Source organism: Salmo salar, chromosome ssa12 (genome assembly GCF_905237065.1).
Source record: "Salmo salar chromosome ssa12, Ssal_v3.1, whole genome shotgun sequence".
NCBI classification, from domain to species: Eukaryota; Metazoa; Chordata; class Actinopteri; order Salmoniformes; family Salmonidae; genus Salmo; species Salmo salar.
In genome coordinates, this window is record NC_059453.1 from 52914846 (window position 1) to 52942567 (window position 27722).

The 27722-nt window shown below is 41.0% G+C and overlaps 3 protein-coding genes and 1 long non-coding RNA gene across 4 annotated transcripts in view; all 4 read right to left on the reverse strand.

The window, feature by feature from the left end:
- Positions 1-25989, reverse strand: LOC123725649 (uncharacterized). The gene is made up of 14 exons (XM_045692122.1): positions 25966-25989; positions 25433-25781; positions 25235-25291; positions 24662-24724; positions 3261-3314; positions 2710-2763; positions 2463-2519; positions 2248-2334; positions 2068-2086; positions 1928-1959; positions 1777-1817; positions 1053-1119; positions 619-659; positions 1-375 (listed from the first exon to the last, which is right to left on the reverse strand). The coding sequence occupies exons 1-14, from the start codon at positions 25987-25989 to the stop codon at positions 292-294; spliced, it is 1029 nt and encodes a 342-aa protein (XP_045548078.1). The 3' UTR covers positions 1-291.
- LOC123725594 (uncharacterized) lies at positions 4267-12658 on the reverse strand. The gene is made up of 6 exons (XM_045692032.1): positions 12486-12658; positions 12114-12140; positions 10011-10298; positions 9464-9745; positions 8901-9186; positions 4267-4539 (listed from the first exon to the last, which is right to left on the reverse strand). Exons 1-5 carry the CDS (start codon positions 12541-12543, stop codon positions 9113-9115), a joined length of 729 nt encoding a protein of 242 aa, XP_045547988.1. The 5' UTR covers positions 12544-12658; the 3' UTR covers positions 4267-4539; positions 8901-9112.
- LOC123725600 (uncharacterized) lies at positions 20464-22152 on the reverse strand. The gene is made up of 5 exons (XR_006758142.1): positions 21905-22152; positions 21765-21796; positions 21616-21656; positions 20888-20954; positions 20464-20502 (listed from the first exon to the last, which is right to left on the reverse strand). It is a non-coding gene; the product is annotated as an uncharacterized lncRNA (long non-coding RNA).
- LOC123725595 (uncharacterized) overlaps positions 25907-27722 on the reverse strand; it is a 5445-nt gene continuing 3629 nt past the window's right edge. The window contains exon 4 of the mRNA XM_045692033.1: positions 25907-27652. Coding sequence (XP_045547989.1) covers positions 27363-27652 — 290 coding nt within the window. The 3' untranslated portion in view covers positions 25907-27362. The remainder of the gene's footprint in view (positions 27653-27722) is intronic.

Here is a 27722-nt window from a genome sequence, read left to right on the forward strand (position 1 = left end):
TACAGTAGATTCAGCATTTACTAGGGAAAAGAAATAAGAAAAATGCTCAAAGGAGAGTATGCCCCGGACCCCTCCAAAAACCCCAAAATAAAAATATGAACACAGTAACAGATATTATGGATAGACATGTAGCAGAAACCAGTTGTCTATGTGTAATACAGTAGATATATTACCTGTTAAGCAACTTATTTACAGTAACTGGATGTGTGATAAACAAAGGATATCATGTGAGAAAGAATGTATTTGTGTGAGACATAGCTACAGAGAGCCAGTGGTGTAGTTTCAGTGTGTCTACAGAAGACTGTACAACCCATCCGGCTGGGCTGAGGTTGCTGGTCTGTCGGGGATTGAGCTGTATACATGGTAAGTGTCAGACTAGAGGAAAGAAACAAATTCACTTTAGGGCTTTGAATCTACAGTACAGTTAATGTAATTCATAAGGGGTATTTTATGAGGATGTAAGACCAATCTTAAACTGAAAGTCATGAAACACAGTGAGAGAAAGAGAGATACTTTTATCCTCTAGTCAGTCTGACTGTGAAAACAATGCTATGTATAATAATAATAATATAACAATATAATATAATACAATGAATAGGACATTTGTGCATTACTTACATGTTCATTTGCAAATGCCTGTGTATCCACATCAACGTTACCTGCACATCACAGAGAGAGACAATTCCATGAGTAAGAGGTTGTGTATGTATGTATGTATGAGTGTGTGTGTGTTTGAGGGGGGATCATGTGTATTTTACATGTCTACATTGCATGTGTGTTACTTAGTTGAGTTTGCCCTATTGCGTTGGTAACATCCAAATAGAAAAAGTGCAAGTAACAGGGCTTGATGTCATTTCACACTTCTCCTCATGACTCAAACCACCCTGCAGATCTACAGCTCTATTCTCAAGCTCCACAGATGCTCTGACAAATTAATTTCTGTTTTAAGTGTCATATATGTGTTTTGATATGGTTGATAAGGTTAGGCCCAACGTTTAAGCATGTACAGTAGCTGTGCACTTCCAGATGGTCCCGAGATCTGAGGGACAAACCTGAGGGCATGAACGTGGACAGTACAGAAGTGACCTGAGAATCGATTCTGGCATCTCCTGAATCCACCTGTAGTAGAGAGTGAGGGAGAAGAAGAGAGAGAAGAGAGAGACTTTTTATCCTCCAGTCTAACAAACTGTCTGTCTATTCTAATCTCTAACTCGTGACATGAACTGCACCCTCCTTTGTATCACAGGAAGTGTTTGTGGGTTTTGTGTCATTCTGAGGTCTACACATATCCAATGCAAGATGTAGGTTATTTGATCAAAAATAGTCATACGACTAAACTCTGTACCTACTTAGGAACACATTTACAAGGTTTAACATGAATTCATGTATTAAGAAATCATTTATTATTTGGTAATAAATATAAATGACCATATAAATCTGTAAATAAATATAGCTGTTGGTTTGATACTTTGAACATTCGTATGTTGAAGCACTACTAATGAAACATTAAGGTCTTGATCCTCAGATCAGACAGTCAGAGGGCAGAGGATGCTGGTGAGAGGAGTTGTAGGAGGACAGGCTCATTGTAATCGTTGAAATGGAATGAATGGAATGGAGTCAAACACCTAGTTTTAATGTGTTTGATTTGTTTGCCTCCGTCCTATTAATTCCATTCCAATCATTACACTGAGCCCATCCTCCTATAACTCATCCCACCAGCCTCCTCTGTCAGAGGGGTATATGTGTACAGATACCACTGTAATGTAGAATACTCACCATGACTCCGCTGCTCACCGCTCCCATAGACACCAAATCATCTACAACAGAAACACAGTAAAAATTAGATTTACAGTGTTTGTACATGTCTGTATATAGTTCTGTAAGTCGTATCCCTGTGTATGTTTGATGTATTTTGTTTGGAACATACATTGTCTGTGATCATCCTGTCTGGATGTAGGTCTGTACAACATAAAAGTATAAGAAGGTTGTGGTAAGAACATCTCATCATGGACAATACAGAACTAAAGGTTGATACAATCTGCATCATATTCACAAGGGAATTCTTACCTCTGAGAATTGGTTTTCTCTGAAAAACAAATGAGGCTAAATGAATTATATTGAATATAGTCTAATCTATACAATATGATCAAAATGAGTTGATAAATTAACCCATGCCAAAGGAACTTACATTAATGTCAGCACGGTACATTTGCAAATGATTTGTTATGCAGAATCTAATGTACTCACTGGTCCTCCTGCAGAGACAGACAGCTGTCAATCCTACCAGGAACACGCCCACTCCAGAAGCCACTGCTGCCTGCCATAATTGCCCCACTATTTGGTGACATGATGACAACGGGAGAGGTCATTAGCTCTTGGACCACATTATTGTTCTTCTAAGAAAATGTGCACAGCTCTGTTTTCATATGTGTGATAAAAGACAGCTAGAAAAGGATACTTACACAGAATGCTTTCTTTACTGTTTGATTCCACATCACTTTCTGTTGAGCTTTGACCTCCTGGGCACATGCAAGAGAGAAGGACAGTTTAATTACAGAGTTATGCAAATATTTCTAAGAAGAGACCAATTGTTTGATTAATCCTAAAGCCTTGACTGAATTTACATTTGGCTATATTTGCAAAACTGGTTTATGCTTTAGTAGACACAAACATTAAGCAAGCTAAATTAAATCTATTGGCTATACTTACTTTCAGTTGGACTCGCTGGGGTGTCAGTGGTCAAAGTACAGCAAACAGTCGACCCTGATGCAAAGCAAATCATTGGATCTGATTATACAAAAATACATCTAAATGGGTTGATTTTAATCAATCAAATATCAACCTCTTTTTGTAATGAGGCAAATTTGTGATGGGAAAAAACTCAACATGGAGAAGATAAGCTACTCTATTTGTTTTATTCTATATGCTAACTAGATAAAGATGACTAAGAGACCTGATGAAGGATTCACTGTCGTGCTAGGGGTTTAAGGGGAGGTCAAACCTGGTGAGAAGAGATTACTCATATTACACAAGAACAAACGTAAATTAATGTAATATCTAAGGTCTTTCAATAAGCAGAAAGAGAGAAGTACTCTACACGTTACCTACAAATCAGATGGACTAAAAGTGGTTAAAAATCTGGACTGAAATTACAAGCAGCTATGAATACATCTTTTAGTTAACCGGTCAGAGCTTTAGTGAATGAATGTGAACAAAGATATTGTATTTTCAAAAAAGTTAAAATTGGTGGATCTACTTACTGGTAGTTGGTGTCACTGTGGTTTCTGGGGTAAAGGTAGAAGTAACAGTTGAAACTAGTGGGAAGCAATATGATTACACAAGAATAAGGTTTTACATTCACATTTGGGACACTTAATTTTACAGGCCCGTAATCTAAACTCTTGACTGTGTAATTACTATTTGCAGAGATGGTCATTTAGAGGCCCAACACACCTTCTGTAGGACTCACTGTCTTGCTGGGAGGCAAAGTAGATCTAGGACCTGGAGTCATACCCACTGAGAAAACACATATTAATGAAATTAGCATTTTATTCATGATCGTATTAATGATCATCATGGTGTTGTTGGCCTTTTGAAATACCTTCATAACTTGTCTATTCAAAGTGGGCAAAGTAGGACTATAAAAATCACTACGGACAGATTGCTTCTAGCCCTGGTAGATTATATTTCTCCTCATTATAGAGATGATAAGACCAATTCATAAGGTGATAAAGTCTTTCAGGACAGATAAGGTGCTGATTGTTGTTGACAGCTTCCTAGAATGAAGTCACCATGTTATCTAACAGCAGAAGTATAACAGCACATAGATACGATCTAAACACTCCACTAGATGAACACAGACATTCTATTACTTGTGCTGATGATCCCAGGCATTGGTGTTGAGGCTGGTGTCATATCTATAGAACAGCTTAATTATCTAACAGAACAGCTTCATTTACACATTAACACAACTATTCTTATTGCTGAAACTTGCTTTGCTTAAAAATAACAGCTGCGCCACTATAAAAGCACAAATGTGTAGCCAACCTGCTATAGAAGGTGTCTGTATAGTTGTTGGATCACAGACGTGAAATCTGAATTTCTGATTGAAATGTGGTATTTAGTTTGTTGGTCAGAATGAATATAGTCATACTAAGAAGATGCTAAAATCAAAGTGAGTCAGATCATGAAGACCTGCAGCCCTGATAGATTTGTTTAGATAATGACTCACCTGTAAAGCTGTACCCATCACTGCGTGGGAGAGAGAGTTTGGTCCTGAGCTCACTCTGTAGTCACAGCTCACCTCCATACGTCTCACATACTGTAGAGTTCTGATAACATCCCTCTCAGTTACAGTGAATCTACAGAACCACTGTTTGGAAGCTTTGCTTTTTTCTTTCCAGATCTTTTCTGTGAAGGATGGCTGACTCTCCTCTCCAACATACAGGTTACAGGTGGTGTCAGGACTGACGGATCCAGGAATCAAACAGATGATGGTGAAGTACCCATCAAAATGGACTGTAATGTCTGGTTTTGGATCTGTTAGGAAAGAACAGAGACTCCTTTTTACATCACTCTATTTGAATGTAATGTAAACTCAGCAAAAAAAGAAACGTCCTCTCACTGTCAACTGCATATATTTTCAGCAATGTGTAAATATTTGTATGAACATGACAAGATTCAACAACTGAGACATAAACTGAACAACTTCCATAGACATGTGACTAACAGAAATGGAATAATGTGTCCCTGAACAAAGGGGGGGGTCAAAATCAAAAGTAACAGTCAGTATCTGGTGTGGCCACCAGCTGCATTAAGTACTGCAGTGCATCTCCTACTCATTGAATGCACCAGATTTGCCAGTTCTTGCTGCGAGATGTCACCCCAGTCTTACACCAAGGCACCTGCAAGTTCCCGGACATTTCTGGGGGGAATGGCCCTAGCCCTCACCCTCCGATCCAACAGGTCCCAGACGTGCTCAATGGGATTGAGATCCTTGCTATTCGCTGGCCATGGCAGAACACTGACATTCCTGTCTTGCAGGAAATCATGCACAGAACCATCAGTATGGCTGGTGGCATTGTCATGCTGGAGGGTCATGTCAGGATGAGCCTGCAGGAAGGGTACCACATGAGGGAGGAGGATGTCTTCCCTGTAACGCACAGCATTGAGATTGCCTGAAATGACAACAAGCTCAGTCCGATGATGCTGTGACACACCGCCCCAGACCATGACGGACCCTCCACCTCCAAAGCGATCCCGCTCCAGAGTACAGGCCTCGGTGTAACGCTCGTCCCTTCACGATAAACGCGAATCTGACCATCACCCCAGGTAAGACCAAACCGCAACTCGTCAGTGAAGAGCACTTTTTGCCAGTCCTGTCTGGTCCAGCGACGGTGGGTTTGTGCCCATAGGCGACATTTTTGCCAGTGATGTCTGGTGAGGACCTGCCTTACAACAGGCCTACAAGCCCTCAGTCCAGCCTCTCTCAGCCTATTACGGACAGTTTGAGCACTGATGGAGGGATTGTGCGTTCCTGGTGTAACCCTGGCAGTTGTTGTTGCCATCCTGTACCTGTCCCGCAGGTGTGATGTTTGGATGTACCGATCCCGGATCAGCTGTCCGTCCTGTCTCTCTGTAGCGCTGGCTTAGGCGTCTCACAGTACGGACATTGCAATTTATTGCCCTGGCCACATCTGCAGTCCTCATGCCTCCTTGCTGCATGTTTAAGGCACGTTCACACAGATGAGCAGGCACCCTGGGCATGTTTCTTTTGCTGTTTTTCAGAGTGAGTAGAAAGACCTCTTTAGTGTCCTACGTTTTCATAACTGTGACCTTAATTGCCTAACTTGTGCCGGACAGGCGGGCAACTCTGGCTGCGCCGGACAGGCGGGCGGCTCTGGCGGCACAGGACAGGCGGACGGCTCTGGCAGCTCCGGTCAGGCAGACGGCTCTGGCGCAGGACGCACCAGGCTGGGGAGACATGCAGGAGGCCTGGCTCTGGGAGCAGGCACAGGACTCACCAGGCTGGGGAGACTTGCAGGAGGCCTGGCTCTAGGAGCAGGCACAGGACTCACCCGGCTGGAGAGACATGCAGGAGGCCTGGCTCTGGGAGCAGGCACAGGACTCACCCGGCTGGAGAGACATGCAGGAGGCCTGGCTCTGGGAGCAGGCACCGGATACACTGGGCCGTGGAGGCGCACTGGCGGTCACGAGTGCAGGACTGGCACCACCCCTACTGGCTGGGTGCCCGCTTCCCCCCGGCAAATGTGGGACGCTGGCACCGAGCACACTGGCCTGTGGATGCTCGGCCTCGACACCGTGCGCATCACCCCATAGCACGGTGCCTGACCAGTCAAATGCTCGCCACGGTAAGCACGGGGAGTTGGCTGAAGCCGCACTGGGTTCTCCAGGCGAACTGGGGAAACCGTGCGTGGAGAGGGCGCAGGACTCACCGGGTTGTGGAGGCGCACTGGAGGTCTGGAGCGCAAAGCTAACACAAGACGTGCAGGGCTGGGGAGGCACACAGGAGGCCTGGTGCGTGGGGCTGGCACAGTCTTCACCAGATGGCTAGCACGCACCTCAGGATGAGTATGGAGAGCTGACTCAGGTGACATCAATTCGAGGACATGCTCCGTAGGGCAAATGTCGTGCCTCATGCACCAACACAGCAGCTCTCTCATAGCTCTCTCCTCCAATCTCCCCATCAACTCCTTCACTGTCTCTGCTTCGCTCCCTTCGCTCACCTCCAACTTCACCCCGACTGGCTCTGGTTCCATCCTTGGCTCCGCCCGACCGTCCCGTGTGCCTCCCCCAAAACAATCTTGGGGCTGCCTCTCCTCCTCTTGCCGTGCCAGCCGATCCTCCCAGAAAAGCCGTTCTGCATTCGCTGCCTCTATCTCCTCTGGCGGGCGGCGGTATTCTCCAGCCTGTCTCCAGGGTCCCTTTCCGTCCAGTATCTCTTCCCAAGTCCAGGAGTCCTGAACCCTCTGCTCCTCCTTACCACGCTGCTTGGTCCGTTGAAGGTGGGTAGTTCTGTCACGACCGTCGGATGAAGTAGACCAAGGTGCAGCGTGGTGAGCCTACATTTTCCTCTTTATTGAAATAACGCCAGCAAAACCAATTAACATTACAAAACTACCGTGAAGCTTACAGGGCAAAGTGCCACAAACAAAGTTAACTACCCACAAGGACAGGTGGGAAAAAGGGCTACCTAAGTATGGCTCCCAATCAGCGACAACGATGTACAGCTGTCCCCGATTGAGAGCCATACCAGGCCAAAACAAAGAAATACAAAAACATTGAAAAAAGACATAGAATGCCCACCCTAGTCACACCGTGGCCTAACAAAAATAGAGAATAAAAACCCTCTCTATGGCCAGGGCGTGACACATAGTCAGTAGAAAGGTCTCTTTAGTGTCTTAAGTTTCTTTAGTGTCCTAACTGTGACCTTAATTGCTTCACTTGTGACATATAAACTCAGCAAAATATTGTTTTGCCCTTTTTCAGGACCCTGTTTTTCAAAGATAATACGTAAAAATCCAAATAACTTGCAGATCTTCATTGTAAAGGGTTTAAACACTGTTTCCCATGCTTGTTCAATGAACGAGCATTGTTCAATGAACCATAAGCTGTTAGTGTCTTAACGATCGTTTCACAGGTGCATGTTCATTAATTGTTTATGGTTCATTGAACAAGAATGGGAAACAGTGTTTAAACCCTTTACAATGAAGATCTGCAAGTTATTTGGATTTTTACGTATTATCTTTGAAAGACAGGGTCCTGAAAAAGGGACATTTCTTTTTTCTGAGTTTATATGTCACAAGTGACACTGACTTACTAAACTAGAGCCTGCCATTCTCTTTATATTACATATCAGCATGTCTTATTTGATATCATTTATATTTATGAGTGCCATTTAATCATGTGTGCTGTGTGTTTACAATGACTGCCTTTCACCTAATTCCTTACATTCTTACGTGTGAAATCAAATTGAATCGGTATGGACTATTTTTGTGTGGTGTGCTGTGATTCCACAGATTAGCATGGACTAAAGGGACATTGAGACAGCTGATGCCAATTCTCAATCACCTCCTCCCTCCTCAAACGAATTGCTAAGCACGCCCCAGAACTAGAGTTAAAAGGAGCTGAACCAGGGACCTTTCGACCGACTCCCTGCACCTCTCTTCTGGTCCCCTGCTGTAGGAAAGACACAAATCACAAAGCTCTACAGCACTACTAGGAAAGTGCTTGTTTCAAACGTGTGAGTGTGACAGTCAGTCCCCAATTGTTGGCCAGTACATCCTCTAATTGTATGTTTTCTGTCCCCCACGACTACAGACACGGGGGACACGCCTGACGCAGCTGAGTCGCTACACCCAACTTTACCACGCAGCCAGGCCGGTGAGGAGCGAGGACAGAAGGTGACCTGCCGTTGAACACCAAACCAGCAATCGACTACCAGACCAGCCATCGACTAACGATCCCTGCTCGGGTTGAGCCAATCTAATCCTGCTCGGGTAGAACCGAACGAACAAACCCTGCTCGGAAGGACTCAAATGAACATTGGCCACCGATCGCGAATCAACTTCTATGTTAGTTTGGCCCATTGCTTCTAGTTAGTCTACAGCCCTAAATCCCAGCCTATTTATACGTTTCTAATAGGGCCGTAGTGATACTGTGTATTACTGTGTAAAGATGAGTTTATAAAGAACCTTTGATTGTACTTTGGCCTGTCTCTGTGGTTGTTTCCTGAGGGATCTTAGAACTCTACTTTTGACATATACATTTCAAATATTATATGGATTTATTGTCTTCACAACAACTATTTTGAAATGACATTGGGTGAAATTGTGATTTTAACAGAATCATTCAAGACAATCTGAATATTAATTTCTTACCAAGAATAGATAGAGAGACAGAACCACTGTGCATCGATGGAAAGTGAGTTTCTACTGTGTAAAAACATCTCAGTTTGATCTCAGCAGATGAACTTTGACCTGCCGACGAGAGCAGCTCAGTCCCCGTGAGTGACTTCGTACAGGGTGAGGGTTTAGGATCTCTCCCCTCTGTGTAGAAGTAACACTGAGACACAGAGACAGATGGAGGAGAGTCACAGCTCAGCTGAACTGGAGTCTCTCTCACTGATGACTGTAGAACTGACTGTCAGCCTGGGAGGAGGTGGGTCTGTGAGATCAGGAGAATAGTGTCTCTTTGAAAGTTGCATTTAAAAAACATTACAGGTAATCCATACATACTAACAGTATGGAAAATCCTTTAATCAAATGTTCAACTATGTCAGCATTTATGTTTGTACAAAGTACAGTAAATCCTATCATTATGTCAAATGAAGACGTTTAGGAAATACATCTAATTTTCTATTTTTTTTCTTCTCATTTTCAGAACGAGCATAATTAATACAGTATAACAGTGAAGTGTATCATTGTTTAAACCACCTACTTACCCTGAACAGTGACTGAGACAGAGTTACTAAACGGAGATGTGTGAGACTTCCATACAGCATAGTAACACTTCACTTTGACCACAACTGGAAATGTTTGATCTGCCCTCTTCAGCAGCTGAGTTCCTGTTATTGTCTGCGTACACAATGAGTCTGGAAGATTCTTCCTCCCCTCTATGTAGAAGTAACAGTGAGACACAGGGAGAGATGGAGGAGTCTCACAACTCAGCTGAACTGATTCTGTCTCTCTGATGACTGTAGAACTCACTGTCAGCTGAGGAAGGTCTGTGAGAAAAGGGGAATTTAGCATTTAGTAGTTTTCAGAAATTTACTGATAGCCTAATCCCTCCTTGTTATTTCAGACTTAAGGATCTTGAGTCCATTACCTCATGCAGCGACAGTATGGGAAATTAAGGAGATATAATATATTGCTTGAATGCTTCATGTAATAGTTTATGACAACAAACAGTATGATAACATATCACAAGAGGAACATGGTAATGATGGCACAACAGTATATTGTTTACAACCATTCAAATAGTCTTCTTACCCTGAATTGTGACTGTTGAAGGCTCACTGAACATGGATCTAAACTGTGAACCTGTAGCACTGTACTGACATTGTATTTTGACCTCAGCTGGTGAACTCTGACCTGTCCACCTCACCAGTAGTGTTCCTGTGAGAGTCTGTTGACAGGGTGATGGTAGGGTGAATTCCACTTGCCCTTCCATTTTGAAGTAACACTCAGAGACAGATGAAGGAGTCTGACAGTTCAGCTGAACTGAGTCTCTCTCTTTGATGACTGCAGGAATCACTGTTAGACTGGGCCGAGGAAGATCTGTGACATTAGAGGGATGATGGAGTGTATTTTTAATTGAATTATAAATTCATTTTCAATGTTTAACTACTCATACAGATAATGTACCACTTAATATTATATGAGTTTGAAAGAGAAAACAATTAAGACACTGTTGTCTATTTAACAATAAACAATGAGAACCCATGGCAGGAACAGCCCTTAGGAGGGAGTTATCACACAATAATCCTCGGCTTCGATGGGCATTTTGCTTTTGTAAAACGGTTGCCAACATTTAAACAAAAGATGAAGGACATGTCTTTCATTAAAGACATATATATTATTGTTCTGAGTAAATGAGTTTTATTTTCATCCTTCCACCAGGACATATGCTCATTGTGGAACGTTGCTATATGGGCACAGCCAAACAACGGAAGTGATGGATTTTCTGACCAGAACTGTCCCAGAGTTTGGGGAGGTGTGTCTGCGCTTGTGCTGCAGCGGCAGGTGCGCAAGACCAAAGACTTTACTAGCATCATACATATCGGTGAATCGCTGTGACATATGAAACACAAGTGATAGTGTAATCAATCTGTAATAACTACGTAAAAGGTAACGAACGTGTTAAATGATTGTGACGTACAGTCATATCCAGGTCCTGATTGGTCAACAAGCTTATTTTACGCTTCAAATAGTGTTATTTGACACATCAAACAGTGTTATTTCACGTGTATCTTTTTTGAAATGAGAAGACCCAAATGGCGTTCCATACTTTCCAGTGCACGACACAATGACATCACGTACAGATGCGCGTGACTCTTGGCTGCAGTAAGAAAGCCATGCCATCTACTCCCCATTCAACATAGCCTACATTTATGTTTTTATTACTTCTAAACAAAATAACCTTTTGGGGGCTCACCTACGCTGACAATGATGTTTTGATTCTTGCTTGAATTGTCACTGAGATTATATTTGGTTGTGATCTTTGTAAAATAACTATTTTGGATACAGCAAGTTGTTAGCTAGAATGCTAAACACTCACTGACAAAGCCATAGCAAAAGAGACATTTTACTGGTTGAAGTTTAAGTTATTTTAAGTATAATGCAGTTGATTTGCAATGATGAAAGAAACATTATAATAAGCAGGACATTCATACGAGCCTTAAACTCCAATGATAATCCAAAGTAGCATGAAATGCACTCATATGCAACATGTAAATAGAGGCTTTTTTTGTTCTGTCATCACAGTGGATTGAGCAGTCAAATGGAATAGTGAGTAGACTATTTTTTGTGTTTGTAAACGTTGCCGCACGAGAGCGATGCGCACAACGTTTGCAAACACAAAAACAAGTCTATTCACTATTCCATTTGACTGCTCAATCCACTATCTCATCAGCCCAGCCAGGCAATTTATAAACTTGATCTCCACTGTAAAAAGAATTTAGATATTATATCCCATTTACTTTAGACTAGCATTTGGTTTTCAACAGCGGAGATTTGTATTAACCTTGCTGTCTGTCTCCGACATTTGCAACATTGTTTCAATATTGAAATCCGATCATCTCCAGCTGTCACAACGGAACATTTAGAATGATCCACCAGCTGGCTTGGGTACAAACCCTAGATTTGTGTCGGGACTACACGGAGTATACCAAACAGTCGGGGCATGGATTTTACAATGTATCGAAAGCATTCCATGGGGATGCTGACCCATGTTGACTCCGATGAATTCATCAAAATAACGTTTTTATTGAAAATATTTCAATCACTATTTCAATATTTTGGTAACCCGTTGTTTTGTCTGGTATCCTAAAATGTTCCATAATGCAGCTTTAAATTCATAATAATGATACTGACCTTTGGCTTTGATGTACTGGAAGGTATCTAGACATAACAAAATGGGTCATTATCATGCTCTTTTAGCCATTATGAAAAATAAGAAAACATGAGATGGGAACACTTTACACAAGCTGGCGAAGCAGAATAGCCTGGAATGCATTCACAGCCATGTTATCAAGCAGTGGTCATTCTTATCTGAACAAAATGTAAAATAATGACAGAGAAATATAAATTAATAGGATGATCAATGGAATAAGACAGACTTATTATAACCATAACATGTTGAAATATTAAGAGTTCCTAAAGTAAAAGACTAAAAGAGGGGAAAGAAGAATGGAATATCCTGTAGCACAAACAGATGATGGAACTTGGAACGGAAAAATAACTCACCGAAAAGGAGGATGAGCAAAAACAGATGACCAGCCATATCAGGGATGAACAAGGTCATTATTTAGACAGCTACATACATACTGTTAGTCTGACTTCACAGAAGATGGTGGCAGTGACTGGGACAAAGAATAAATGTTTCAATAGAAAAGCAGATGTGGAGCTTGTTCACAGGAAAACCACATGTCTATATGACAACTGTGGGCTAATGTCATGTTGCAGAGGACAAGGAGGCTGAACATTCAGAATCATTTATCGGTCATTATTTTTATGATCTAAAGCTAACTGTCTTTAACAGATTTTATTTTGTATCATTATTGCCGGCAATTCGATTTTTAAAACCAACAAACTAACTTGTCTGTCTGAGAAAAAGATTTATCTTCGACTTTTTGTTTTACCTTTTTTACAGCTGCACAAAGTTTAACTACAAAAACCCTGCATTTGTAGTTGAGAGTTTGATGATCTCTAAAATGTAGAAGGGTTTTCATATTTCATTTATGTTTGGTGAGTCATGTTTAATAATATGCCAGAGCAGTGAAGGCAAACTGATAAGCGCAGTAAAGGAAAGGAAAGGAAGGAAAGGAAGGAACGGAGGAGAGAAGAAGATGCGAGTTCACACTACTCGGACTGATCAGTTCACCTTGAATGCTCTGACTGGTACCTAAATGTCAGCGCCCGTTCAGATAAACCGCGTGCTTTGCTTGAAGTGCATAACATTGAACGTGTGTAGGCTGAGAATGCAGTTGCTGTTTTTAAACTAACGTTTTTATATAGCCTACCTTTGACATTAACCGTTTGATCATGCCTCCTAAAAAAAAGCAGCAGCCGCCGAAGAAGTAACGGCTATTTGGTTAGATTACGGTTGATACGTTTGTCTATTTCATTGTTAGAATCCAACAAAGCACCTGCTGTGGCACGGAAAACTCCTCTTCATCCACCTACGATGGTGATGGTTAAAGAAGCGCTGAAGGAGTTGGACTCTCGAATGGTCTCATCGCAGGCCATTAGCGGCTACTTAACAGAGAAATATCCATCTGTGGACCTGATGAGGTTGAAGTACATGACACGCAAGACCCTGAAAAAAGGAACCGAGGGCGGGGTATTGGTGAGGACACCAACTCGATAGCAAACGGCGCACAGGGGAGGTTTCGGTAGTAATAATAATATTTACGGATAGTACATGTTCCCCTTTTTCTTGTGTGTTGTCCCGTGTCAAAAGAATTCCAGTTGTGGGTCTAAAAATACAGACACATGCATGTCTAAATCTTCTTAAAGTAAATGCCCAGTGTTTCCAGATTTCTATGAAATATGACCTATAATTTACAACATGAGTGAAATGGTTTTCCTTCCCAACAATTCTAATTGAGTATGTTAAAGCAGCTTTCCTGTTTGAATTGTGTTTTTTATTTATATATTACTACATTGGGCAATTACATACAATTTCTAGCGGCACACTGACTCACGTAATGATGAAGCCATAGGCTACTACTCACGGTGAGGGCCAATGCGCTCCTCTTGGCAATAGCCTATCTCAAGATGAGCTACTTTGAAAAACAGTGCTGCTGGTCACTAAAAAATGGGCGTTGAGAATTATATTGGTTCTACAGACAGTCTTCTATTTTCAGCAGTAGGCATTTGCTTTACAAACTATGTTTTTTCCCGCGATTGTTATTTTGAAATGTGCAAACAGACAGCTGCAACCAACTATATACATATGGATGGCAGTTCCCATTCAAATCAGGACTGGCAGCCATTGCTAGTGTACCCATGAGTTACCACTCAAATTGCCAGGGTAAGAGGTTCCAAAAATCGATGTATTATGTCTATGGCCACAACACAACAAGCTGATCATGCTGCCCAAATTGCAGCCTTCCCGACAGTAGGCAACCAGAAACTGCCGAAATCAAGGAAAAAATTGAGTAAATGAGGGACAAAGTTTATAGTGTGTGTGTGGGGTGTGTTTTACTGCCACTGTTTAGGTCAATTTGTAGAATTTATGCCAAGGAGCATTGAAGCTGTTCTTGCAGCTGGTTAAGGCCAAACACCCTTTTTAAGACACTTTGTTGGCGTTTTCTTTATATTGGCAGTTACCTGCATGCGCTTGTGATAACATTTAATCCAGTTATTTTTGAGAAACTATTGATCCTCTATGGCTAAATATGTTCTCTGGTTTATTTTGAACATTTAGAACAGGTTCCCTTGGTTGGTTATAAAATAAGTTAAAAAAATGTTTTTGCCTCTTGGGCCCAGCCCCTGACTCACATAATTGACCAGTCACATTTAGTTATATTGCAATTCATTTTTTCAGTTACCCAATCAAGGCAGGGCCCCCCATTTACCCAAACCTCTCCTCCCCCCCATCTGATGATTAGCAGAGTGGCAGCAGGAAGCTGTCTACACTCATTGAGAGTGGAATCCTGAATCCTCCTGTGGTTTGCTGTTGCAGTGAAAATATATACTACATATCTAATATGTACTGTATAATGTATGTATATATTTGTGACTTTTTTTCAGCCTTCTGGGCCCAGGGGCTTCAGCCCGAGAAGCCCCTTTGTTATTCCGGCCCTGGGCGTACCCCAACAACAGAATGGTGTGGGCATATACCTGTTACAAAAAATATTAAATCAAGTATACTGCTGATTGGCCAGCTCAGCCAATGAGCCAACATGATATAATGTTGAATGAGGAAATGGCAAGCATTATCGAAACTGTCTGTTTTGTGTTACAAGTTTAAGTATTTTTTTGTTTTGTTTTTTCAAGTTATGCTTTGGCAACAAATACAAGTATAGGATTAGTGATGGGGAAACAAAGCTTCCTGGAGCGTTGAGATTTTCCAGCTAATTGTCTGAAATAGGTTAAATTCTCAAGGCTTTGATCAAGTGCACACTAGTGGCACCTGCTGGTCTAAATAATATAGAGCAGCCAAATTATTATAGATTATGTCCCAAACCCCATAGAGTGTGTGCAGTGTAGCCTTTTAGTCTTCTACAAATCAGGTGGTTGTTCGACGAAACAAAACTTTATGGTACCAGTTCTGAATATAACGTTTTGTGTTTATTATATAAGTCAACATTATATGACAAACATATTGAACATGGGTTTGCTGTTTAATATAATGTAGCTCAATGTGTGTTTACTCTCCCTTGACATCTTGCAGTCAGGGGTAGGGTGAAGGAGCCCAAGCCAAAGGCCACTGAGAACACTGATCCCAATGTGGAGAAGGCTGCCAAGGTTGGAGCCAAGAAGACTAAGGACAAGGAAGCCGGTAAACTGAATCCACTGAATTAATTGTGCTCATCACTCCTAGGATTAAGACGTCACCCTATAATCCGCCCAATTGTATGGGATCATTGTTATTGAGCTACACCCATTGCAATGGAGGACATTTAACATTGCTCATTCAATGACTTGTATGGGTATCTCACTTCTCATGGTGTCCATGATTGCATGCATACACACACATCACTAACTCTTGTCTCTAGAAGCTGAGAAAAAAAAGCTACAGCCAAAAAGCAGAAGGAGAAACCTTCAGAGGCAAGTGTGGTTTCAGTAATGTTCTGACTATTGGCATTGTTCAAGTGGTTTTGGTGTATAGGGACTTTTTTATATATATACTTTTGTCATGGGTACTGTTCCCTATTTGGGCTTTATCATGGTTAAATGGAATATTTAAATGGGTTATTGTATTGCAAACCTGTCATTTTCATCTTTCAGGATGCAAAACTCAGGAAGGCCGCAAAAGCATCCTCTTCCAAGGTGCCCCCTGCTAAGAAGCCCAAGTCGAACAGGACAATGGGGAAGAGGGGACAGCTGAGGATCAACCCAAAGCACAGAAGACTACCAAGGGTGAAGGGGCAGCCAAGAAGGGTGCAAAGGCCAAAGCTTTCCAGAAGCCTGCAGAGGGTGATGAAGGGGACACTGCTGCTCCTGAAGCTAAAAATCACAGTGAAACGAGGCAAGAGGGCAGCAGCAGAATGACTGCACTCCTTTTATCCACTTTGTATGTTTTTAAATAAAGCTGTTTTTTGTAGTTCTTCTTTGTGTCATTTAAGTGTAGACCTAGCTGCAGTAAAATGTCCACTTTTCCTGTAGATAAGTGTTGATGGTGGCTAGGGGTTTGTTAAGATGTTTAATGATTCACTGATGCAAGATATTTATATATATAAAAACCTGTTAAGTTATTATTTCTTACACCTGCTTAAATCAGTACCCTCTTCTGCCAGATTAATTGTATCAGTAGTACAGTGAAAAATATTGATGGCTAACGTCAGGGGTCTTCAGTTTAATATTCAAAGGTACCCAAACCAGAGTATTGCTATACAGTCAGGACTTTGTTGTTCATCCATCATAGGTTGATGACCATGGCACGATTCATTAGGATAATCTGGTACAGTGAGTGGGCAGATGGTTGAGACCAATCTGAGTCTGGAACAATTCGGCACACAGGACATGACATCTTGGTACGAGTCTCCTGAGGGACGGCCTTGATACTGGTTTTTCGCTGTTAATTATGAAGCTATGGGAAATTACTCAAAACTAGTCTGTTATGGGTCAGTGCCCACAATGGTGCAATAAAAAATGTTGTACCACTTGAGTTTGTCCACAAGGGAGAGGAAGAACTAATTGGGTCTTCAGTTTGATATTCAAAGGTACCCAAACCAGAGCATTGCTGTCCGCTGGTGCTCCTGGTTCTTTATTCCCTGCAATTCATATGGAGGTCAATGAGTTGTATTTGATCAACAAATATTTGCCAATTTGCTACATGGGGGTTATTTGATCGAATCCAAGTTTTGTAATTGTTAGGTTGTGGACTCGTGGCATTTCTGCAACTGAAAAAACTACTTCATATTGGAGTTATGCCTGTTGTGATACTTATGGATAACCCATTTTAGCATAGACATTGCAATGGAGGGCTTTCACTATTTTAACATAGTCAACTGGGTGGGAATTCCTACGAGTCAGGAGAAATCTGCCATTAAAGAAAATTGAATACTTTAAATTTGAGAGTATAGACAACGCCATTGAAGCTGTCACAGATGAGGCCTATCTATGACCCAGTCACACTTATCTGCCCTCATTGGCTGGAACGGTCTCGCCTGCTTTCCATCTTTTAGGACATTGTTAGAGCTCGACTAGCTTGTCAATATAGGCAACATTTGCAACACATCAAAAACACGAGGTTGAAATAGAAACTGGGTTTGTTGACTCAATCCTTCATTTTTAAAACCGCATGTTTATTTGTTTAAAAAAATAAAAAGTTTACATTTCATTTTCACTAATAGAAACAGTACGGAAGCACTGAAAGTCTGAGCAGTTTCACAGCTCTTCAAGTATGTTCATTCAGTTTATAGATTAGTTTATAGTCTCAGCAGGGGCAGATCCAACAGGCCAGGCCAAGAGTGCAAGGCGTCAAGCTGAGCATATTCCGACTCAGTCCTGATCCAATCAAGCCCAACGTCGCATTTAGCTCGTCCAATAGAAACAAGTCAAGAACCCATCACTTGCTTGATCCAGTGATGAATTAGATTTTGTCCACAACAGTGCACTGTAGCTAGTCACATCAATCCTCCCAGAAAGAAGAGCGATTTGGTGAAATGGGCAACGACTGGGGTGATTAAGAAGAGGGGCAGAGGAAGACAAACATGGAAGAGAACATATTGGGAGTAAGAAAAGGGAGAAAGGAGAGATTTTAGGGTTAAAGAGAGAAAAGGAAGAGAGATTTTGGACGTAGAGAAAAGGAGATCAAAAAAAGGGTGAAGTCACTAGCCATGTGGATCATCAACATGCCAGCTGTTTACCTTCCCAATCCTGCCACAAGAGAAAGCCCTCAAGCATTTGCATTAATGACTGCAATAATAAGAAGAAACAAATTCAATACCACTTGAATCAATTCTAAAGAAAGAAAACATCTTCCACGGGTAAACAATTTCACAGTTCTGAGAGAGAGATAAGTAAGTGTGCAGATCTCCTGGCACCTCATCATCCTCCTCCTTTCCGCTAAGCCCACCCTTTGTACTTGCCTGGCTCCACCACATGCATCAGAGGCAGTGTACGGGTTTGTTAGTTAGTCCCCCCCCCACACACCAGTCCCTGCCTCTGTCCCTCATTGTTCAGGGAGCCCCGCCCCACCATCACCTCCCTTCGTCACTCATTAAGAGAGCCCCACCCGTGTAGGTCGACTCGGGGACATCAGGAGGGGATCCAGGTACTGCGAGATGACCTCCCAGTTCCTCCACAGGAAGGCGAGAAGGACGACGAAGAGCAGCGTGGAGAAGGTGCTGCTGAGCGTCATTAAACTCTGTAACTGCTTTAAGGTCACCATTGGCCTCATGGTGAAAACTCTGAGCAGGTTTCTTCCTCTTCGGCAACTAAGTTAGGAATGATGCCGGTATCTTTGTTGTGACTGGGTATATTGATAAACCATCCATTAATAACTTCACCTTACTCAAAGGGATATTCAATGTCTGCTTTTTTTAAACAATAAGTGTCCTTCTTTGTGAGGCATTAGACAACCTCCCTGTTTTTTTGGTTGAATCTATGTTTGAAATTCACTACGTGACTGATGGACTTTACAGATAATTATAAGTGTGGGGTACAGAGATGAGGCCATTAAAAAATCATGTTAAACACTATTATTGCACACAGAGTGAGTCCATGCAACATATTATGCGACTTGTTAAGCAGAATTTTACTTCTGAACTTATTTTGGATTTCCAAAACAAAGGGGTTAAGGGGTTTATTTAACTAGGCAAGTCAGTTAAGAACAAATTCTTATTTTCAATGACGGCCTAGGAACAGTGGGTTAACTGCCTTGTTCAGAGACAGAACGGCAGATTTTTACCTTGTCAGCTCGGGAATTCGATCTTGCAACCTTTCGATTACTAGTCCAACGGTCTAACCACTGGATTACCTGCCACCCCGATATGGGGTATTGTGTGTAGGCCAGTTACAAAAAAAATCTCAATTTCATACATTTTAAATTCAGGCTGTAACACAACAAAATGTGGAAATCGTCAAGGGGTGTGAAGACTTTCTGAAGGCATTGTATGTTTTACCGTTTTGATATAAATGCACTTTATCTATATAGTCCCCACATTTGAAAAAGTCACAAGTATTTGGACAAACTCATTTATAGTGTATTAAGGTAGTCAAACATTTTGTATTTTGGTCCTTGATTCTTTGCACCCAATAAATACATCAAGCTTGTGACTCAACAAACTTGTTGGATGCATTTGCAGTTTGTTTTGGTTGTGTTTTGGATTATGTTTTGCCCAACAGGAAATTAATTGTATCCAACCGCTATGGAAGGAGGTATCACACAGTCAACGTAAAATACATAAATACAGTAGATTTAGCATTAACTAGGGGAAAGAAATAAGAAAAATGCTCAAAGGGGACTATGCCCCCTGGACCCCTAAAAAAAAAATATATATATATTAACACAGTAACAGATATTATGGATAGACATGTAACAGAAACCAGTTGTCCATGTGTAATACAGTAGATATATTACCTGTTAAGCAACTTATTTACAGTAACTGGATGTGTGATAAACAATGGATGTCGTGTGAGATAGAATGTATTTGTGTGAGACATAGCTACAGAAAGCCAGAGGTGTAGTGTCAGTGTGTCTGCAGAAGACTGTACAACCCATCCGGCTGGGCTGAGGTTGCTGGTCTGTCGGGGATTGAGCTGTATACATGGTAAGTGTCAGACTAGAGGAAAGAAACAGATTCACTTTAGGGCTTCGAATCTCCAGTACAGTTAATGTAATTCATAAGGGGTATTTTATGAGGATGTAAGACCAATCTTAAACTGAAAGTCAAATCACAGTGAGAGAAAGAGAGATACTTGTATCCTCGAGTCCGTCTGTCTGTGAAAACAATGCTATAAATAATAATAATAATATAACAATATAATACAATGAATAGTACAACCGATATAAGAATACTCCATGCAATTATTTGTGCTGTACTTACATGTTTATTTGCAAATGCCTGTGTATCCACATCAACGTTACCTGCACATCACAGAGAGAGACAATTCCATGATTAAGAGGTTGTGTATGTATGTATGAGTGTGTGTTTGAGGGTGGATCGTGTGTATATTACATGTCTACATTGCATGTGAGTTACTTAGTCGAGTTTGCTCTGTTGCGTTGGTAACATCCAAATAGAAGAAGTGCAAGTAACAAGGCTTGATGTCATTTCACACTTCTCCTCATGACTCAAACCACCCTGCAGATCTACAGCTCTATTCTCATGCTCCACAGATGCTCTGACACATTCATTTCTGTTTTAAGTGTCATATATGCGTTTTGATAAGGTTGATAAGGTTAGGCCCAAAGTTTAAGCATGTACAGTAGCTGTGCACTTGCAGATGGTCCCGAGATCTGAGGGACAAACCTGAGGGCGTGAACGTGAACAGTACAGAAGTGATCTGAGAATCGATTCCAGCATCTCCTGAATCCACCTGTAGTAGAGAGAGAGGGAGAGAAGAGAGAGACTTTTTATCCTCCAGTCTATCAAACTGTCTGTCTATTCTAATCTAACTCGTGACATGAACTGCACCCTCCTTTGTATCACAGGAAGTGTTTGTCGGTTTTGTGTCATTCTGAGGTCTACACATGTCCAATGCAAGATGTAGGTTATTTGATTTAAAAATTTTATTTGTACGACTAAACTCTGTACCTACTTAGGAACACATTTACAGGGTTTAACAATAATGAATGTATTAAGAAACTGTTTTGGGTAAAAACATCTTATTTGGTAATAAATACAAATTACCATATTAATCTGTAAATAAATATAGCTGTTGGTTTGATACATTGAACATTCATATGTTGAAGCACTACTAATGAAACATTAAGGTCTTGATCCTCAGATCAGACAGTCAGAGGGCAGAGGATGCTGGTGAGAGGAGTTATAGGAGGACAGGCTCATTGTAATCGTTGAAATGAATGAATGGAACGGAGTCAAACACGTAGTTTCAATGTGTTTGATTTGTTTGACTCCGTCCCATTAATTCCATTCCAGTCATTACAATGATTCCGTCCTCCTATAACTCATCCCACCAGCCTCCTCTGTCAGGTGGTATATGTGTACAGATACCACTGTAAATGTAGAATACTCACCATGATTCCTCTGCTCACCGCTCCCATAGACACCAATTCATCTAGAACAGAAACACAATAAAAATGGAATTACAGTGTTTGTACATGCATGTATATAGTTCTGTAAGTCGTGTGTGTGTATGTTTGATGTATTTAGTTTTGGAACATACATTGTCTGTGATCATCCTGTCTGGCTGTAGGTCTGTACAACATAAAAGTATAAGAAGGTTGTGGTAAGAACATCTCATCATGGACAAAACAGAACTAAAGGTTGATACAATCTGCATCATATTCACAAGGGAATTCTTACCTCTGAGAATTGGTTTTCTCTGAAAAACAAATGAGGCTAAATGAATTATATTGAATATAGTCTAACCTATCCTGTTGAGGACAGACGCCTCGCCAACGCCTCGCCAATATCCAATGGTAGTGCGTTGCGCAAAATACAAAAACCTCAAAAATGTTATAATTTCAATTTTTCAAACATACGACTATTTTACACCATTTTAAAGACAAGACTCTCGTTAATCTAACCACATCATCCGATTTCAAAAAGGCTTTACAGTGAAAGCAAAACATTAGATTATGTTAGGAGAGTACACAGCCAAAAATAATCACACAGCCATTTTCAAAGCAAGCATATATGTCACATAAACCCAAAACACAGCTAAATGAAGCACTAACCTTTGATGATCTTCATCAGATGACACTCCTAGGACATTATGTTATACAATACATGCATGTTTTGTTCAATCAAGTTCATATTTATATCCAAAAACAGCTTTTTACATTAGCATGTGATGTTCAGAACATGCATTCCCACCCAAAACTTCCGGTGAATTTACTAAATTACTCATCATAAACGTTGACAAAATACATAACAATTATTTTAAGAATTATAGATACAGAACTCCTTTATGCAATCGCTATGTCAGATTTTAAAATAGCTTTTCAGCGAAAGCACATTTTGCAATATTCTGAGTACATAGCTCAGCCATCACGGCTAGCTACTTTGACACCCGCCAAGTTCGGGGCTCACTAAACTCAGAATTACTATTAGAAAAATTGTATTACCTTTGCTGATCTTCGTCAGAATGCACTCCCAGGACTGCTACTTCCACAACAAATTTTGTTTTTGTTCCAAATAATCCATAGTTATGTCCAAATACCTCCGTTTTGTTCGTGCGTTCAGGTCACTATCCAAAGTGCTCCTTTTCCGTAATTAGAAGCATGTCAAACGCTGTTTAAAATACATTTTATGGTATTTTTCTCATAAAATAGCGATAATATTCCAACCGGACAATAGTGTATTCATTCAAAGAGGAAAAGAAAAAACAGCATGATCTCTTTGTCACCAGGCAGACCACTGACAAACTGTGCTACCATACTCTGCCCAGTGACAGGAGACACCTCAATCCGCTTTCTGAAGGCTTTAGAAAGCCAATGGAAGCCTTAGAAAGTGCTTCGTAACAGCTCAGATACTGTAGTTTCGATAGAGAACCAAAAGAAGAACTACAATTTCACAGACAGGCCACTTCCTGCTTGGAATCTTCTCAGGTTTTTGCCTGCCATATGAGTTCTGTTATACTCACAGACACCATTTAAACAGTTTTAGAAACTTCAGAGGGTTTTCTATCCAAATCTACTAATAATATGCATATTCTCGTTTCTGGGCAAGAGTAGTAACCAGTTTAAATCGGGTACTTTTTTTTCATCCGGCCGTGAAAATACTGCCCCCTATCCCAAACAGGCTATACAATTTGATCAAAATGAGTTGACAAATTAACCCATGCCAAAGGCACTTACATTAATGTCAGCACGGTAAATTTGCAAATGATTTGTTAGGCAGAATCAAATGTACTCACTGGTCCTCCTGCAGAGACTGACAGCTGTCAATCCTACCAGGAGCACGCCCACTCCAGAAGCCACTGCTGCCTGCCATAATTGCCCCACTATTTGGTGACATGATGACAACGGGAGAGGTCATTAGCTCTTGGACCACATTATTGTTCTTCTGAAAAAATGTGAACAGCTCTGTTTTCATATGTGTGATAAAAGACAGCTAGAAAACCCAGAATGCTTTCTTGACTGTTTGATTCCACATCACTTTCTGTGGAGCTTTGACCTCCTGGGCACATGCAAGACAGAAGGACAGTTTAATAACAGATTTATGCAAATATTTCTATAAAGAGACAAATTAATTGTTTGATTCATCCTTAACCTTTGACTGAATTTACATTTGACTATATTTGCAAAACTGGTTTATGCTTTAATAGACAAAAATACTTAGCAAACTAAATTAAATCTATTGGCTATACTTACTTTCAGTTGGACTCGCTGGGGTGTCAGTGGTAAAAGTACAGCAAACAGTCGACCCTGATGCAAAGCAAATCATTGGATCTGATTATACAAAAATACATCTAAATGGGTTGATTTTAATCAATCAAATATCAACCTCTTTTTGTAATGAGGCAAATTTGTGATGGGAAAAAACTCAACATGGAGAAGATAAGCTACTCTATTTATTTTACTTCTATTTGCTAACTAGATAAAGATGACTAAGAGAACTGATAAAGGATTCACTGCCGTGCTGGGGGTCAAAGGGGAGGTCAAACATGGTGAGAAGAGATTACTCATATTACACAAGAACAAACGTAAATTAATGTAATATCTAAGGTCTTTCAATAAGCAGAAAGAGAGAAGTACACTACACGTTACCTACAAATCAGATGGATTAAAAGTGGTTAAAAATCTGGACTGAAATTACAAGCAGCTATGAATACATCTATTAGTTAACCGGTCAGAGCTTTAGTGAATGAATGTGAACAAAGATATTGTATTTGAAACTAAGTTAAAATTGGTGGATCTACTTACTGGTAGTTTGTGTCACTGTGGTGTCTGGGGTAAAGGTAGAAGTAACAGTTGAAACTAGTGGGAAGCAATATGATTACACAAGAATAAGGTATTACATTCACATTTGGGTCACTTAATTTTACAGCCCCGTAATCTAAACTCTTGACTGTGTAATTACTATTTGCAGAGATGGTCATTTAGAGGCCCAACACACCTTCTGTAGGACTCACTGTCTTGCTGGGAGGCAAAGTAGATCTAGGACCTGGAGTCAAACCCACTGAGAAAACACATATTAATGAAATTAGCATTTTATTCATGATCGTATTAATGATCATCATGGTGTTGTTGGCCTTTTGAAATACCTTCATAACTTGTCTATTCAAAGTGGGCAAAGTAGGACTATAAAAATCACTACGGACAGTTTGCTTCTAGCCCTGGTAGATTATATTTCTACTCATTATAGAGATGATAAGACCAATTCATAAGGTGATAAAGTCTTTCAGGACAGATAAGGTGTTGATTGTTGTTGACAGCTTCCTAGAATGAAGTCACCATGTTATCTAACAGCAGAAGTATAACAGCGCATAGATACGATCTAAACACTCCACTAGATGAACACAGACATTCTATTACTTGTGCTGAAGATCCCAGACATTGGTATTCAGGCTGGTGTCATATCTATAGAACAGCTTAATTTACACATGAACACAACTATTCTTATTGCGGAAACATGCTTTTCTTTAAAATAACAGCAGCCCCACTATAAAAGCACAGATGTGTGGCCTACCTGCTATAGAAGGTGTCTGTACAGTTGTTGGATCACTGATGTGAACTCCCACCAGATCTGAAATCATTTGGGATTGAAATGTGATATTTAGTTTGTTGGTCAGAATGAATATAGTCATACCAAGAAGATGCTAAAATCAAAGTGAGTCAGATCATGAAGACCTGCAGCCCTGATAGATTTGTTTAGATAATGACTCACCTGTAAAGCTGTACCCATCACTGCGTGGAGAGAGAGAGTTTGGTCCAGAGCTCACTCTGTAGTCACAGCTCACCTCCTTACTCCTCACTGACTGTAGACCACTGATCAGATCACTATGATTTGGAGTGAATTGACAGAACTCCTGTCTGGGTGCTGAGGTGGATTGTCTCTTCTTGGTCTTTGCTGTGAAGGATGGCTGACTCTCCTCTCCAACATACAGGTTACAGGTGGTGTCAGGACTGACGGATCCAGGAATCAAACAGATGATGGTGAAGTACCCATCAAAATGGACTGTAATGTCTGGTTTTGTATCTGTTAGGAAAGGACAGAGACTCCTTTTTACATCACTCTATTTGAATGTAATGTATATGTCACAAGTGACACTGACTCTTACTAAACTAGAGCCTGCAATTCTTTTTATATTACATATCAGAATGTCTTATTTGATATCATTTATATTTATGAGTGCCATTTAATCATGTGTGCTGTGTGTTTACAACGATTTCCTTTCACTTAATTCCTTACATGCTCACGTGTGAAATCAAATTGAATCGCATGGACTATTTTGCTTGCTTGTATGGTGTGCTGTGATTCCACAGATTAACATGGACTAAAGTGACATTGAGATGATTCTCTATCACCTCCTGCCTCCCCAAACCAATCGCTAAACACGCCTCAGAACTAGAGTTAAAAGGAACTGAACCAGGGACCTCTCAACCGACAAGCTTCTCGTCTCCGCTGGTCGCTTGCTGTTGGAAAGACACAAATCACAATGCTCTCTATTGCACTACTAAAGGAAAGTGCTTGTTGCGAACGTGTGAGTGTGACACCAATTGTTGGCCAGTACATCCTCTAATTGTATATTTTCTGTCCCCCACGACTACAGACACGGGGGACACGCCTGACGCAGCTGAGAGGCTACACCCAACTCTACCACACAGCCAGGCCGGTGCAGAGCGAGGGACAGAAGGTGACCTGCCATTGAACACCAAACCAGCAATCGACTACCAGACCAGCCATCAACTAATGATCCCTGCTCGGGAGGAAGAGCCGAACCCTGTTTGGGTAGAGCCGAACTAATCCTGCTCGGGTAGAACCGAACGAAAAAACCCTGCTCGGAAGGTTTAGTTTGGCCCGTTGCTTCTAGTTAGCCTACAGCCCTAAATCCCAGCCTATTTATACGTTTCTTATAGGACCGTAGTGATACTGTGTATTACTGTGTAAAGATGAGTTTATAAAGAACCTTTGATTGTACTTTGGCCTGTCTCTGTGGTTGTTTGCCGTGGGATCTTAGAACTCTACTTCTGACATATACATTTCAAATATTTGTCTTCACAACAACTATTTTGAAATGACATTGGATGAGATTGTGATTTAAACAGAATCATTCAAGAGAATCTGAATATAACATTTCTTACCAAGAATAGTAAGAGAGACAGAACCACTGTGCATCGATGGATAGTAAGTTTCTACTGTGTAAAGATATCTCAGTTTGATCTCAGCAGATGAACTTTGACCTGCCCACGAGAGCAGCTCAGTCCCCGTGAGTGAACGTGTACAGGGTGAGTGTTTAGGATCTCTCCCCTCTGTGTAGAAGTAACAGTGAGACACAGAGACAGATGGAGGAGTCTGACAGCTCAGCTGAACTGAGTCTCTCTCTCTGATGACTGTAGAACGGCCAGCCTGGGAGGAGGTGTGTCTCTTTGAAAGTTGCATTTAAAAACATTACAGCTAATCCATACATACTAACAGTATGGTAGATCCATTAATAAAATGTTCAACTATGTCAGCATTTATGTTTGTACAAAGTACAGTAAATCCTATCATTATGTGAAATGAAGACGTTTAAGAAATACAACAGAAGATCTCATTTTCAGAACGAGCATAATTAATACGGTATAACAGTGAAGTGTATCATTTTATAAACCACCTACTTACCCTGAACAGTGACTGAGACAGGGTTACTTAAAGGAGATGTGTGAGACCTCCCTACAGCATAGTAACATTTCACTTTGACCACAGCTGGAAATGTTGGACCTGCCCTCTTCAGCAGCTCAGTTCCTGTTATTGTCTGCGTACACAATGACCTTGGAAAAATCTTCCCCACCTCTATGTAGAAGTAACAGTTAGACACATGGCGAGATGGAGGAGTCTCACAACTCAGCTGAACTGATTCTGTCTCTCTGATGACTGTAGAACTCACTGTCAGCTGAGGAATGTCTGAGAATAGGGGAATATAGCATTTAGCATTTTGTGGTTTTGAGAAATGTACTGATAGCCTAGTCCCTCC